General features: G+C 36.7%; 1 protein-coding gene across 6 annotated transcripts in view; it reads right to left on the bottom strand.

The window, feature by feature from the left end:
- Positions 1 to 12,611, bottom strand: part of LOC127437206 (septin-7-like) — a 71,752-nt gene extending 59,141 nt beyond the window's left edge. For 4 of the 6 annotated variants that reach the window (XR_007896548.1, XM_051691986.1, XM_051691990.1 and 1 more), the window contains exons 1-2: positions 12,334 to 12,611; positions 7,049 to 7,148 (exon numbers count right to left, since the gene is read on the bottom strand). Coding sequence is in view for 5 of the 6 variants with exons in the window: in XM_051691986.1 (XP_051547946.1) it covers positions 7,049 to 7,148; positions 12,334 to 12,372 (139 nt within the window). In the remaining variant the exon portion in view is untranslated. The remainder of the gene's footprint in view (positions 1 to 7,048; positions 7,149 to 12,333) is intronic. The other 2 variants (XM_051691985.1, XM_051691988.1) reach the window with 2 other exon arrangements.
- Positions 12,612 to 14,735: the final 2,124 nt, after the last annotated feature.

Raw genomic sequence — 14,735 nt, 5'->3', positions numbered from 1 at the left:
ACCGATGGGAAAAACACGTAAAAACTCCATCGCTTAAGTTTTGTCCAAATACAGCTGTCAGTGTTGTTTGTGTTACGGATTGCAAACACTGCAATCAATGAAAATATGTGTTAAATAATTATACAAAAAATTATATTTGTTGCTGTACAGGTGTGAATTCTCCAACACAGCAGGACCAAGATGAAAAAAATTAATTATGGCAGCTGTTGAAAGAGACTACAACTGTCATCATCTTTTGACAGCAAACTTTCAGATTTCATTTATTTACTTCAGTTCAGTGAGCATTTTAGCACGGGAAAACCACTGCAACCTATCCTTACATTGAAGTACAATTTCAATAATAAAGTTCTGAAACTCTTCTCATTTTCTGACATTTTTTTCCCTTCAAGAAACATTTCGCCAGCTGCTTTGAGAGGGAAAGCTCAAGCAAGGAAATGCTTGTGGAGAAGAAGAAAAAAAAAAAACGATGGAGAGGAGAGAAGAGATAGGGGGTGGGGGGGGGGGACAGAGAAATAAAAGACAGGAAACAGATTTTTTCCTCCCTAAAATTTTGGAGGGAAAAAAGGAGGCCAGAGCCAAAGCCCTGTGGTGTCTGTCAAGATGAGTGTCAGGAGAACACAGATGAAAGTTTTCAGTTCAGTCCCCTAACAGGCCATTGGACTTGCCTGAAATCAGTTTTAAGTGGACACAAAACCCAGCTGCTTCCAAGAGTATTACACTCATTTTACACAGATACTGTAATTCAGCTACAACACACTTTCACCCCAATCTAAAGAGTATACTTGCATATGCTTATGTGGTGTAAGAAAGAAAGTCTGTGAATGCAAAACCCAATAAAAGAAAGTTAGATCTTTATAGCGGAGCTTCAATGGGTCCAGTAGGTGCCATTTTTGGGATACATATTGATACCACTTAGTGATATTATTCAGCAAAACTTAGCTTTAGCTAAATAAATATATCATGAACAATTTCAGGTCATAATGCAACATAGGTTATTTGATATACAGTACAGGTAGAGCTCATCAAATCTCTGCAGCTTTAACTGATGATATAATCACAATGATTTTGCGGTAGCACTTTATTTTACAGTACTGTTCTACATTTACTTACTATATAATTACAGTAATTACTAGGTACTAACCCTAAACCTAACACCAACCCTAACCCATATTAAGTACATGCAGTTACCTAATATTAATCAGTACTTTCTTGGGTAAGTATACTGTAAGCATACTGAAAGTACACAACTGTAAAATAAAGTGCAACCGATTTTGCTGACAATATATAATTAAGCAATATTGTGAATATTGCGATGATTTCAATGCACTTTTTATTTGGCCATAAAGTTTCAAAAAGAGCACATCAGTAGACTAATTTCATGATCTTTCAGGGCTGCACAATTAATCAAAATTTTACCAAAATGGACATATGGTCATATGTGATTCTAAAACTGCAAAAGGCTACGATTAAAAACAAACAAACATGGTCTATGTGCACAGAATAAAGTGGTGATGTGCATTTGCAGAGCTCATGGGCACGTGTTTTTAGCACTTTTAGAGCAGTTCATATGCATTGTGAAAGAAAAGTACTGCATGTTCAAGCATTCACACCAATCCAAACATTTGTAATTGCTACAAGCCATTATACAAATCTACAAACGTGGCAGCTACAGGTGACGTGTCAAAATAAAAGCTTCTTAAAAGCTATTATTTTAAAATAGATTTCTATTCAATGCCTTTTACACTAACGGTCAAAAGTTTTGAAACACTTGACTGAAATGTTTCTCATGAGCTTAAAAATCTTTTGATCTGAAGGCGTATGCTTAAATGTTTGAAATTTGTTTTGTAGACAAAAATATAATTGTGCCACCATATTAATTTATATAAATTATATATTATATATTTATATTAATTATAAAACTAAAATTTAATTAAAAATAAAAAGTTTTTGAAATTGATGACTTGGACCAAATAATAAAGAAAAGCATCCAATAAGTGCCCAACATAGATGGGAACTCCTTCAATACTGTTTAAAAAGCATCTCAGGGTGATACCTTCGAAGTCTCCTCTGGCACCCGTGCAACTATCTCAATAGGCCAGATTACCAAACAGGAAACCCAAAACTAAACAACAAGCCAATGTAACAGAGAGAGGGAGGGAGAGAATGAGTGAGAAAGAGAGAGATAGAATGAGTAACAGCTTGGAAGATGAATAGAGGAAGAGAGAAGAAAAGACATGGTTGATTATTTCACACCAGAGCTAGAAAGCAATACCACTTGGCGAGTGCTAACAGACATACACCCGGTTACTATGGTGAGGCTCTCAGCAGCAGTTATGTCACTGACATCCATATTTCCAACACTGCTTTAGTCACAGCATCCTAACAACAGAGTGTGTGAGTGATGATGACAATGGTATTGATTAATAAAATACTGATATAATCTTGAACAAGTGAATCTGACCATTTCAGGTCCCAACAATAAAGCCAGAAATTTTACGCAAGTATGCATATACAGATGCGAACACTTGACCAATGCATTACCAACCGGCAGTCTGGTTAAACATACATAACATGTTTTCTTCGGTGCTTCTCAATCAGAAGGCTGCAGCCAAGGTAGGCTGATTATCTCAGCTGCCAAGTCATCAAGCACCATTGAAGGCTCAATTGTGAAGACACTTGGAAGGCAGCCTCATTTCTCAGCCTTCGTTCAGCTCATTTTGGAGGATACATCAGGTGCACTCTTTGCAGTCTTTAATCACCCATAATCCTTTGCACAATTCAGATTTAAAAAAAAAAATCAGATAACAAATCAAATGGATGTGCACTCTCCTGATGGCTTCCTCCATTTCTACAAAGTAGTTGTTCACAAATAACTTATTCTAGAAATTTTTACGGCGTGACCGCGGAGGCGGAAACCTTTATGACATAGCCATGCAGACTTAGTAGACCGTCTCATTCAAAGTGCTGAATGCTGAGGAGGAGCCTAGACTACAGCCTCAGAAGGACTGGTCTAGGCTGCAGCCTTTCGTTTCAGAAGCACCCCTTGTGTTACTGTGACGGTAACAAACCTCAATACTGAAGAGGGCGATGGAATTACCCTTAAAAGTTTGTGCGATAAAATTGTATGTGTTTCTCTTCCAGTTGCTATAACTATACTGACTTTAACCAGAGTCACTGCCGGGAGCCGGAGGAACCACTGCCATCCGCCAGGATTTGGTCTCTTCAAACTGTTGCTCTGCCATGACTCACTGTAGAAGCGGATATTTCACACTAATGTACACTATAGTGCCCCTTGTGGCAACATTGAGAATGCAACGCTTACTTCTGTATGAACTGCCAACACATTTTTTAATGAAAAAAAAATGCACAAAAATCGATCTTAAGTAGCTAAAAGCGGCCTAATGGGGGCTCGATGGCCAGTGTGAGAGTTTCAGGCTAACTGACGGAATTGTAAGTCACTATAAAACATAACCAACCTTATATTTGTTGTTCAACATTTGGTCTTCAACGATTAATAATGTGTTTTAACATTATTGTCACAAACTCAGCTTATATGTCACCAAGGTAATATTCAATATGTCCCCAAGGAAATGCTATTCAGCTGGCTAACACAGATGAGATTTTGTCAGATTGTGAGATTTATTTGTGATAGTGCTGGAAGTATCTTTTTAATGGTTTTAAAATTATAAGCAAATATCAGTATGCTATCAATCATGCCACAGTCCAAATCACTGAGATCAAATTTTTTCCCCATTTTGATGGTTGATGTGACCATTAACTGAAGCTCCTGACCCATATCTGCATGATTTTATGCACTGCAGCCACACAATTGGTTGATTAGATATTCGCATTGATGATTGTTCGTGCCAGATGGGCTGGTTTGAGTATTTTTGTAACTGCTGATCTCCTGGTATTTTCACACACACCAGTCTCTAGAATTTACAAAAAACAAAAAACATACAGTGAGCGGCAGTTCTGCGGATGGAAATGCCTGTTGATGAGAGAGGTCAACAGAGAATGACCAGACTGGTTTGAACTGACAAAGTCTACGGTAACTCAGACAACCACTCTGTATAATTGTGGTGAGAAGAATATAATCTCAGAATGCTATTCTGAGATATGGGTTGCCGTTGTTTTGGTGGCAGGAGGGGGACCAGCACAATATAAGGCAGCTGGTTTTAATGTTGGGGCTGATCGGTGTGTGTGTGTTTGTTTGTGTGTGTGTGTGTGTGTGTGTGTGTGTGTGTGTGTGTGTATGTATATATATATATATATATATATATATATATATATATATATATATATATATATATATTGGCAGCCAAAAGTTTGGAATAATGTACAGATTTTGCTGTTTTGGAAGGAAATTGGTACATTAATTCACCAAAGTGGCATTCAACTGATCACAAAGAATAGTCAGGACATTACTGATGTAAAAAACAGCACCATCACATTTTGAAAAATATCATTTTAGATCAAGTCTAGACAGGCCCCATTTCCAGCAGCCATCACTCCAACACCTTGAGTAATCATGCTAAATTGCTAATTTGGTACTAGAAAATCACTTGCCATTATATCAGAGTTGAAAGCTATTTGGTTCATTAAATGAAGCTTAACATTGTCTTTGTGTTTGTTTTTGAGTTGCCACAGTATGCAATAGACTGGCATATCTTAAGGTCAATATTAGGTCACAAATGGCAAAAAAGAAACAGCTTTCTCTAGAAACTCAAAGATTTCATACAAAGGTGTACACTACAGTCTTCAAAGACAAAGGACAACTGGCTCTAACAAGCACAGAAAGAGATGTGGAAGGACCAGATACAACTAAACAAAAGCAGGGCTCCAGACTAAAAAAATGACTAACATTAAGTATATAAAACATAGTATGCATATAGTAATTTGTTGTCTTTTTGAGCATCAGTGAATGTTTTCACCTTGTGTAATAGTTGTGAACAAGTCCCTCAATTGCCCTAAGTGTCAAAAGCTTGATCTCATATATATATATATATATATATACATATATATACACACACACACACACATATCAGTATAGAAATTGTTTTACAATATTGCCTTAGTCTTTTACTGTTACCAGATGGTCAGTCACAGAGACTACATGAGTGCAAATTGAATGAAATCCCAAATGCAGTTTATTATGCTACTCCAATCCCAATCAATAATTACCAGGAGAAAAAAAAAAAAGTGGTACACGATAAGGGACTTTTAATTGTAAAGAAGCCCGAAATACACATGGGACTCTTATTTTGAAATGTCTGCACTCCCAGTTTTGAGCTCATTGATGGCTGATTCACTAAGTGAATATGATTCAAACTGCGAACCTAAGCTCCTGAGTTCAAACCCTAACCCCCAAACCCTATTTTCAGGTGATTCATGAAAAAGAACCGGTTCAAAATAATAATTTGGTCACAACTCTCTCGTGCTGGTTTTGTTGTCGCGTGCGGTGCAGCGAGCTCATCACCACAACAGACTGTGTGAAAAGCAGTGCAAGACACACTGATGGTGCGCGCTCTATAGATGTATTCAATAACTCACAAGATGATATCTGATGAAACCGCATATGAATGCACACAACCCGACTGTCGCCAGTGGCGACTAGGTTTTAAATTATAGTCGCAGTGAACGATTTTTGGTTGCATTTGCGACCATTTTAGTCGCAGTCTGGAGCCCTGAAGAGGTTAAGTACATCAGAGTCTCTAGTTTGAGAAATAGACACCTCACATGTCCTCAGCTGACAGCTTCATTGAATTCTACCCACTCAACACCAGTTTCATGTACAACAGTAAAGAGAAGACTCAGGGGTGCAGGACTTATGGGAAGAATTGCAAAGAAAAAGCCACTTTTGAAACAGAAAAAGAAAAGGTTAGAGTGGGCAAAGAAACACAGACATTGGACAACAGATAATTGGAAAAGAGTGTTATGGATCTTAACCCCATTGAGCATTTGTGGGATCAGCTAGACTGTAAGGTGTGTGAGAAGTGCCCAACAAGACAGCCACATCTATGGCAAGTGTTACAGGAAGTGTGGGGTGAAATGTCACCCGAGTATCTGGACAAACTGACAGCCAAGGATCTGCAAAGCTGTCATTGCTGCACGTGGAGGATTTTTTGATGAAAACTCTTTAAATTCTTTCAGAAATACATTTAATACAGTTCTTGTAAAAGGTGTGTTAGAATGTGATGGCATATTTCATTAATTAATTTATTATTTTATAAAATTCCACTTATTACAACAAAACTTGTGTATCTTTAATTATACATTGTCATATGAACAACCAGTCAGTAACTGCACTGCTTGACTTAACAGAGACACAGGTCATCATTAAATAAACAGTAACAGTTCCAGAGACAGTTTAGACTGTGTTTTGTAGCCTAATGGTGTAATTAAGGCTTTTGAGACTTCAACAGTTCTTATTTAATTTCAAGATGGACATTCATAACTTGCACATCAGTATAAGATTACTTGTGTACTGGAAGTGCTGTATGTTTTGCGCTTTTGATTCAAAAGATCCGGCTCCTTTGAATAATTATTCGGGAATCGAACTGTACCAGAAGCACATATGTTTTGTGCTGTAAAAAGAGCCAGCTCGAGACTCGTTCAATTGGGAATTAAATACACTTGTAGAACTGTATGTTTTTACGCTGTAGAAATCAGTAGAGGGCAGTGCTGCAGCAGAGATGCGCAGCTGGAAACACTGTCAGAGTATTTGAGGACAGTGTTCCAGCTGGAGAACCATTAACTGAACCGAAAGTCAGGAAGATCATACGATTCTGGTATTTTTTAAAGAATGGAACCGGTTCTCGGTTCCCAACCCTAGTCATTGGAAAAAAAAAAAAGAAAGAAAAAAAAACATTTACGACTCTTTCGTTCTGACACATATAAAAATATTTTGGTAAAAATTAAATTCATCGGGTTTTTTTGTGGTCAGATAATTCACTAAAAACAAAAGCAAAAAAAATATAAAAAATAATAATAATAATGCTCATATCCTCTCAAACAGGTAAGCACAAGAAGCAGTTCTGTGACTTACCAACAACCATGAGCGTAAACTCGAACCCCCTCTTCACGGACTTCCTATACACCTGGTTGGGAAGGTTGGCGAATCCGACATAACCCTCCAGATTCCTCTGCTGGAAGAGAACACAGCTTTACTCCACATTCCACTGATTAAAGAGCCCAACGGCTCCTCCATTACTGTTATCCCTCTCTAAACAAGGCTCAAGAAAACTTCACAGAGGATAAACATTAAAGGCTATGCTAATATTAACATTAGTTACAGTGAACAGTGACTAAGCACAGTATAACAACTAATCCTACTTGCAGGGAAACTACAACAAAATATAACTTGTAATTATGATTTTAGGGATAGTTGACATGAAATACTTTTGGGAATTTGACATGTCCTGAGGTGTAACTTTCCATACTCCATCTAAAACCATTTTAAATGGAATTTAGCTAATTATATTATAATTATGCATTCCAAGGCAGGTTATTAATTGAAAGACTAAATTAAATATTTGGAAGTTTAAAACTTTGTCACATCGTAGAATAATTTAAAAAGTGCATTAAAAGAAGTGTAAATTTTAAAACAAATGATGACTGTCACAGCACCTTATACACTTTTAATCAAAGGGAAAAGGCTATATTTATTTAAATATAATATATGAATTTACATTTTAATCTTATATCTTGATGTCAGTCATAAAAAGTCCATGGACTTATGCCAAACACCCATAAATAAATAGATTTGCATCATGTATGTACAAAAGCGACACACCAAAATAGCCACGGGCCAACTAGCAGGTTGACAAAACACAAACTATTGGACACTTAGAGACTTGGGGAAGGAGGATACAGGGGGTCCCATGACAAAGTGACCTCGGGGAGTGACAGATTGGAGGGGAAAACACAAATGAGGTAATGTGTTCCTTTTGCACATTTACATTTCGTATCAAATCCATCATGAATTCGATGTCATCATGAAGACAGTGGATCTCGCTCCAGATCACGGCCAGCGCCTTGTCCTGCTGTAAGTTCTTCCTCTCCTTCTCAAACTCCTCCATTTCTTTCTCTTGAAATCTAATGCTCTCGGAAGCACAGTGCTGAAGCGCAAGCTAGGCAAGGCAAACAATTGATCGTTCTGCTTTGGCTGCAGTGAGTTTCTCATGCATGTTAGGCCAATGGAAATCTGACTACTAGGGGCCATGCTGATCATGTAGAGAGATAGACATTGAGGGGGGAGGGCACTGTTTATGGACTCAATGAATGGCCAACAGATGGGCCAAATGCCATGAGACTTACTCGCAAACAGTAGGGATGTGCAAGACTAGTCGACTAAAGGGTTCTGATGCTGCTAGTCGACACTGGAAATACTAGTCGGTTAATATTCCCCCCCACCCATTAAACTGATAATCATTTTTACACATTTACGTTTGGCTTTATATTTTTACAGAGGCTGCGCTTAAATTACTGTTATATTAATGTTACATATTTTAAATAGAATTAATAATACAAATATTATTTAAAAAAGAGGATATCTGGAGCAGATACAAAGGTTAATTTCACCTGCGCATGCAGGAAAATGTCCTCTTGCTAGACAAAATTTTGAAAGTACCTATGGATGTTTTCACATTTGAGTCTTCTTTACATCTGTGCATGCTTGCACATTATTTTTCCGCTGCAGACTTTTTCAAGCGCAGGATAGCAGCCTCAGGTAAGTCAAGTCCTGTCTTTCACCGGACCATGTCAACGTGATAATTTTGCTCATCAAAAAATGTATGCTTTTGAGTAAGTAGCCTAGAAAATTACTGTTTATTTTCAAAGAGGTGCCGACTGCTTAACGGGTTAAACTATCTTTGATTCTGTGTGGGCGTCATCTTTAGAATACATTAGGTTTATTGTAGGCTACATCAAAGGCCTATTTTTTCTATCCTATGGCTACTTTAAAAAAATAATAATCATAACTGTTATTGGTTAACGTTCTTTACCGAACAGCTGTCATATTAGATCAATGGCTAATGCATGACTGCAAGTCGTGAAATATGCACAACTTTTTCAGCGCATTTTTTTTCTCTCTCATAGATTTGGCTTAGTCTACCTGTTAATTATTTTCAACAATATCCTGACTGTTTTAATATGTTAAGTAACTTTTACATGGTGAATTCCATTTAGAACAAGCTGGGTTTCTCTATTGGTCGTGCACTAATTGTTTTCAGTAAATATGCCTGTTAAATTTTCACTAACGTTGAATCAATGAATGTGTGTCATGTTCTATATTTAATGTACAATGTTCATAATGCAAGGCGAGCATGTCGCAGATAAATGCCCCTTTTCAGTGGAATTTAGCTTCGGATTTGGAATAGATTAAGTATTTTAAATGGGTTGCATAAACACATTTTTATTTTGATTGTTTTCTGAAGGTTGGTTTCTTTTTAGACTAGTCGACTTCAAAATTTCCATTTAAACGTCAGTGAAATTAGTCGTTCAGCACATCCCTAGCAAACAGCAGTGCAGCACAAGTGACTGTTAACAAGGTGATTTAGGTTGGTTTTTAAAGTGATAGTTCACAAAAATATGTTCTGTCATCAATCTTCTCCTTTTGCATCTCCTTTTTATATTATATAGGTTGGATTGACAAGTCGAATGAGAGTAAATGATGTCCGAAAATTTAGTTTTGGGTGATCTATCCCTTTAAAAAGACCCTCTCCTGCAATGATAGATTGATTCTCCATTTCCCCATCATTGGGGGACCAGTTTCAGATGGGAACAAGATTTCTGAATGGCTGTGATACAAACCTCTGACAGCATGTGGACACAAAAAGCCCAAAATGCAACTGCATCTAATCCAAATCTATTCTATGTAATTCATACAGCAGTTTATAAATAGCTGCTCTGTGAACCGCTCTGGGCATTTTCTGTGCTTCAACTCTTGAAATGCTCTTACATAACAGCAAAATTGAAGTTATGGCTCGACTTCTAACAAACAACACAACATCTGACCAAATGGGTGAAATCATTGATTTCTGAACCCCTCTTGGAAGAGAACCCTTTAAATTGTAGATCAGGACAGATTGAAGGATTCAAATAGTTTAGGTGAATAATGTAACACTAAAAGCACAGTGTGGGTGTTCAGAATAGGTTTTACACTTGTGCTGCAATTCATTCATCCTTTAAACATTAACAGCTGCAATGAGGACATAGCCCACATTTATCAGCAAGACCTATATACAGTGGCCCTAAAAAGTATTTGGACTAGAGCTGACGATTTAATGCGTTAATTCGATGTGTTACAAAAATGTATGCAATTAATCATGTCCCCCTTCCGTAATAATGAATATTCCAACAAACCGAGCGATTCAAGCTTGAAGTACCACCTGTTTTCAGCAGAGGGCAGTAAGCTGAACTCCGGTTGTATAGGCAACATGCAGCTGTACAAATAACAAAACATGTTCAACATGTTCTTGCATTCAAACAGAGAGCAACTTCGAATATAGGGATCTCAAGAGGTGCTTTTCTAAGTTTCAAACTATGTTTAACTAGACTCAGCGACCTAAAAACGCTGCGTTTATGACACAATGCAATCAAAGTGAGACACTTCCAAAGTGTTCGTCTGACGCAGGTGTACATCGATGCGTCCTTAGTAAAGCTCTTATGATAAATCTATCTCAGACAGATTGACAAATTCAATTGCAATTGAATTTGTCAAACATCTGGGTTCAAGTGAGTCACTTACCATGGAAGTGAATGGGGCCAATTTTTTAACGTTAAAATTCTCACTGTTTCAAAAGTATAGTCACAAGACATAAACAATGTGTATAAACATGATTTCAGTGTGATAAAATCACATATCACTTACAATCTTCCATAGTAAGTGCCTCACTGTATCCTCGACTTTTTTCTTTTTTTTTTTTTTAAAGAAAAGGAGGGATGAGATGAAATACATTTTTGTGGTAACATTATACCACAAATTCTGTCGATTGAGCTCAACTTGTATTGAACCCGGAATATTCCTTTAAATATAATTATTTAATCATTACATATTGAATTATCGTTATACAAGGACCTTTCTCAGAAAATAGTTATATATGTGATTAATTAAACAGCATATCATGAAATATTGATTGGCAGCTCTAATTTGGAAATCTAAGCACAGCTTACAATATGATTAAAGTATGAATATGTCTTAATTACAACAAATTATCAAAGTAGAATCTGGAATTGAATGGTACTAAACCTTTTCTCAGCTCTATCTTCACTTTTCTAAAGCATTTTTGCAATTACATTTAACCAACTGGTCTCAAGTTCATTTTTAGTGGACGTATGAAGTCATTCCCCCTCAAGGTGTCCTAGCAAAGCCACCTCATGTGCAGTACAACACACTGTGGACATGTTCCTCTAATGTTTGACAACCAGAAAATACTGAACAGTATATATTTAGTTTTATCACATAAAACCTAACGGGTGTCTTTTCTGTCAAAAGTTGAGCTTGAAAAGGGTCCTGGTGCTGTCCTTCTAATAAAATGCCATTTGGTTTGATATTTTGTTTTCTAGTGCAATGACATTCATCAGGGCCAGTACTAAGATGGTGGGCAAGTGGATGTCGTTTCATTGGACTGGGAGTGGCGGAGCCAGAAGGTTTGGGGTGGGAGGCACAAGGAAAATCTAGGGGGGCAACCCTATACCCAAGATAAGGAACAAGACTTCTTTTGGATGTGTTCCAAAATACTTCCCAAAGGTTTAGTAATGTGTCTCGCAAGAAGACCCACTAAATCAATAGTGCATTGGCACTATTTTAATCCCAAAATATCCCAAATAGGCACCATGATGTATGCTCAATGACAGTTTTGGCTGTAGTGCTCTCTCCGACCCCATTGAAATGCATCTCCACTCACTCCTCACTGCAAGAGAGCTGCGCATCATGCTTAGAGCCTGTCATTCTCATTTACTTCAACAGCTATCAGCTGCCCAGCTATTTCATTTACAAACACATTCCTGCTTATCTGCCTTAATGTTGGATTATCAACTAATTGAACTGTACAAGGCTATATATTACATGAACTAAGGCACGTTTAAACACAATTCAACCCAGAGGCTCACTTTAGTTAATCAATAGTAGATAAAACCAGTGAGCTTTACGTGCATCAAGTCAGGGACCACGGAAAGGTAATTAGGTGGAAGTCACACGAGGGATCGGTTCAACGCGTCTCCTAACATGCAAATCCATGACTCATTAAGCCTGTTGTGCAAACCCATTTTAAATATGTTTCGGATGCAGTTTCCAGACAAAATGCGGTATAATGCATGAAATGTACTCACTGCAACGCTGGAAATAGCTGAGTCGGGTCTCTCGATCATATTGTGCTGTGACAACACCCACTCTGAATCCGAACAGATCAGGCATAAAAAAGATGAGTCGACTCCAAAACGGTCAAGTGCAAAAGAGTTGATGAACCCTGGACTTGATTTCAATGCAACTGATTCTGAGTGATTCTGACCTAGCTAATATTAATGAAATAGAACAAAACCCCGCACGCGAGCATCGGCCGGGTGAAAAATCTTACGTCGCGAGCATGAAAGGCGATTGTCCTCCTCCAAGAGAGCTCAAAGCCTATTGGTCAAGGACTGGCCGCTCATCGTGATGTCATACAATAAGATCCGCCCACGCATTCGATTGGCTCACTGGTTTCTACAACGGATTGTGGTATTTGTAGTGCCAATAACGAGCACTGAGAAAGAATGAAAAAGATGCAGTATTTGCCTTGACAGATACTGACAAAATACTAAAAACACAGCATAATATTATGCCATTTATATCAGCATCAAATTTTCTGACAGAAAAGGTCAAATACTTTTAATGTTTCATAGACGCAGGACAACCGAAATATTCCTGAAATAATGTACAAACGCCCTCTAGTGGAATATTGAAACAGTAGTTGTAACGTGTACTCCCTTAAAGGAACAGTTCACCCATAAATGCAAATGTGATAATTTACAAACCGTCAGGCCATCCAAGATGTATCTGAGTTTTTTCTTCATCAAAGCAGAATTTAAGATTTATAGGATTTCATTTCAGGCCTCCTCCTTTAAACAATGCAAATGAATGTACTCCATTTTTTTGATGGTCCAAAATACATATTTAGGGTACATCAAAATAATCCACACAAATAAAGTTCTTCTGAACGCAAACGATTGATTATTTTTAGAAACAAAACAATACTTATATACTTTTTAACTACAAATGTTCGCTTCCGTACATCTCTGTGACCTGAGCTCATGAGAGGGATGACGGTAAGGTCACGCTTCACGTGGAGGAGGAGGCAGGAAGCGCGACATTGTTTACAAGAGAAACTTGCACAGACCACAGACCAAGCAACGTTCACAAACCAAAACAGTCCAAAACAATTTCAAACACGATGTCGGAGGATTTTGATTTTAAAAGAGAAGAGGAGATGGAGTTTTTCACCCAGCCCTACCTATTTGAGCTCGAATACACCTCTCATGAGCGCACGTCACAGAGATGCACGGAAGTGAACATTTGTAGTTAAAAAGTATATAAGTATTGTTTTGTTTCTAAAAATAATCAATCGTTTGGGTTCAGAAGAACTTTATTTGTCGACTGTTTAGAGGAGGAGCAACATCTTGGATGGGCTTAGGGTGAGTAAATTATCAGCAAATTTTTATTTTTGGGTGAACTATTCCTTTAAAAGGAATAATAATAACACTAATAATAATAATAATAATAATAACAACAATAATAATAAAAACCTGCTGAAATAATGTTAATAATTGTAATATCTGAATATATATATGATAATTATTTAATCATAAATATTTAAATACAATTAATTATTTAAATATTATTTATAATTATTTCATCATTAAATATTGAAAATATATAAATATATTATAATGGTTTAAATGTTTATAATGGGAATTTTGTTTTAATGGAAAATATCCTGGTCCCTGTGATAGTAAATAGATTTCAAAATCAATTTGAGAGGAAAAAAAATGGACAGTGTACACACAGAATCAAAATATAACTACATCTTGTCTAAATTTTTAGTATATTGAAATTAGCTATAATAACACAGTTCAAATAAAGTTTACGCTTGATAAATAACCTTTATTATTGACATATAGATGACGAGATTAACATAATATAATAACAATACATATATTTTTAAATATAGAACACACTGAAATGTTACAATATAATGTAATAATTTTATTTTTACATTTTATTCGTATACATGTATATTCAGTTACAATATACAGGTGCTGGTCATATAATTAGAATATCATCAAAAAGTTGATTTATTTCACTAATTCCATTCAAAAAGTGAAACTTGTATATTATATTCATTCATTACACACAGACTGATATATTTCAAATGTTTATTTCTTTTAATTTTGATGATTATAACTGACAACTAAGGAAAATCCCAAATTCAGTATCTCAGAAAATTAGAATATTACTTAAGACCAATACAAAGAAAGGATTTTTAGAAATCTTGGCCAACTGAAAAGTATGAACATGAAAAGTATGAGCATGTACAGCACTCAATACTTAGTTGGGGCTCCTTTTGCCTGAATTACTGTAGCAATGTGGCGTGGCATGGAGTCGATCAGTCTGTGGCACTGCTCAGGTGTTATGAGAGCCCAGGTTGCTCTGATAGTGGCCTTCAGCTCTTCTGCATTGTTGGGTCTGGCATATCGCA

The sequence above is a fragment of the Myxocyprinus asiaticus genome, chromosome 48, assembly GCF_019703515.2.
Source record: "Myxocyprinus asiaticus isolate MX2 ecotype Aquarium Trade chromosome 48, UBuf_Myxa_2, whole genome shotgun sequence".
Classification (NCBI taxonomy): domain Eukaryota; kingdom Metazoa; phylum Chordata; class Actinopteri; order Cypriniformes; family Catostomidae; genus Myxocyprinus; species Myxocyprinus asiaticus.
Note: the sequence above shows the minus strand (reverse complement) of the source record. Positions and strands in the feature narration are given on the sequence as shown.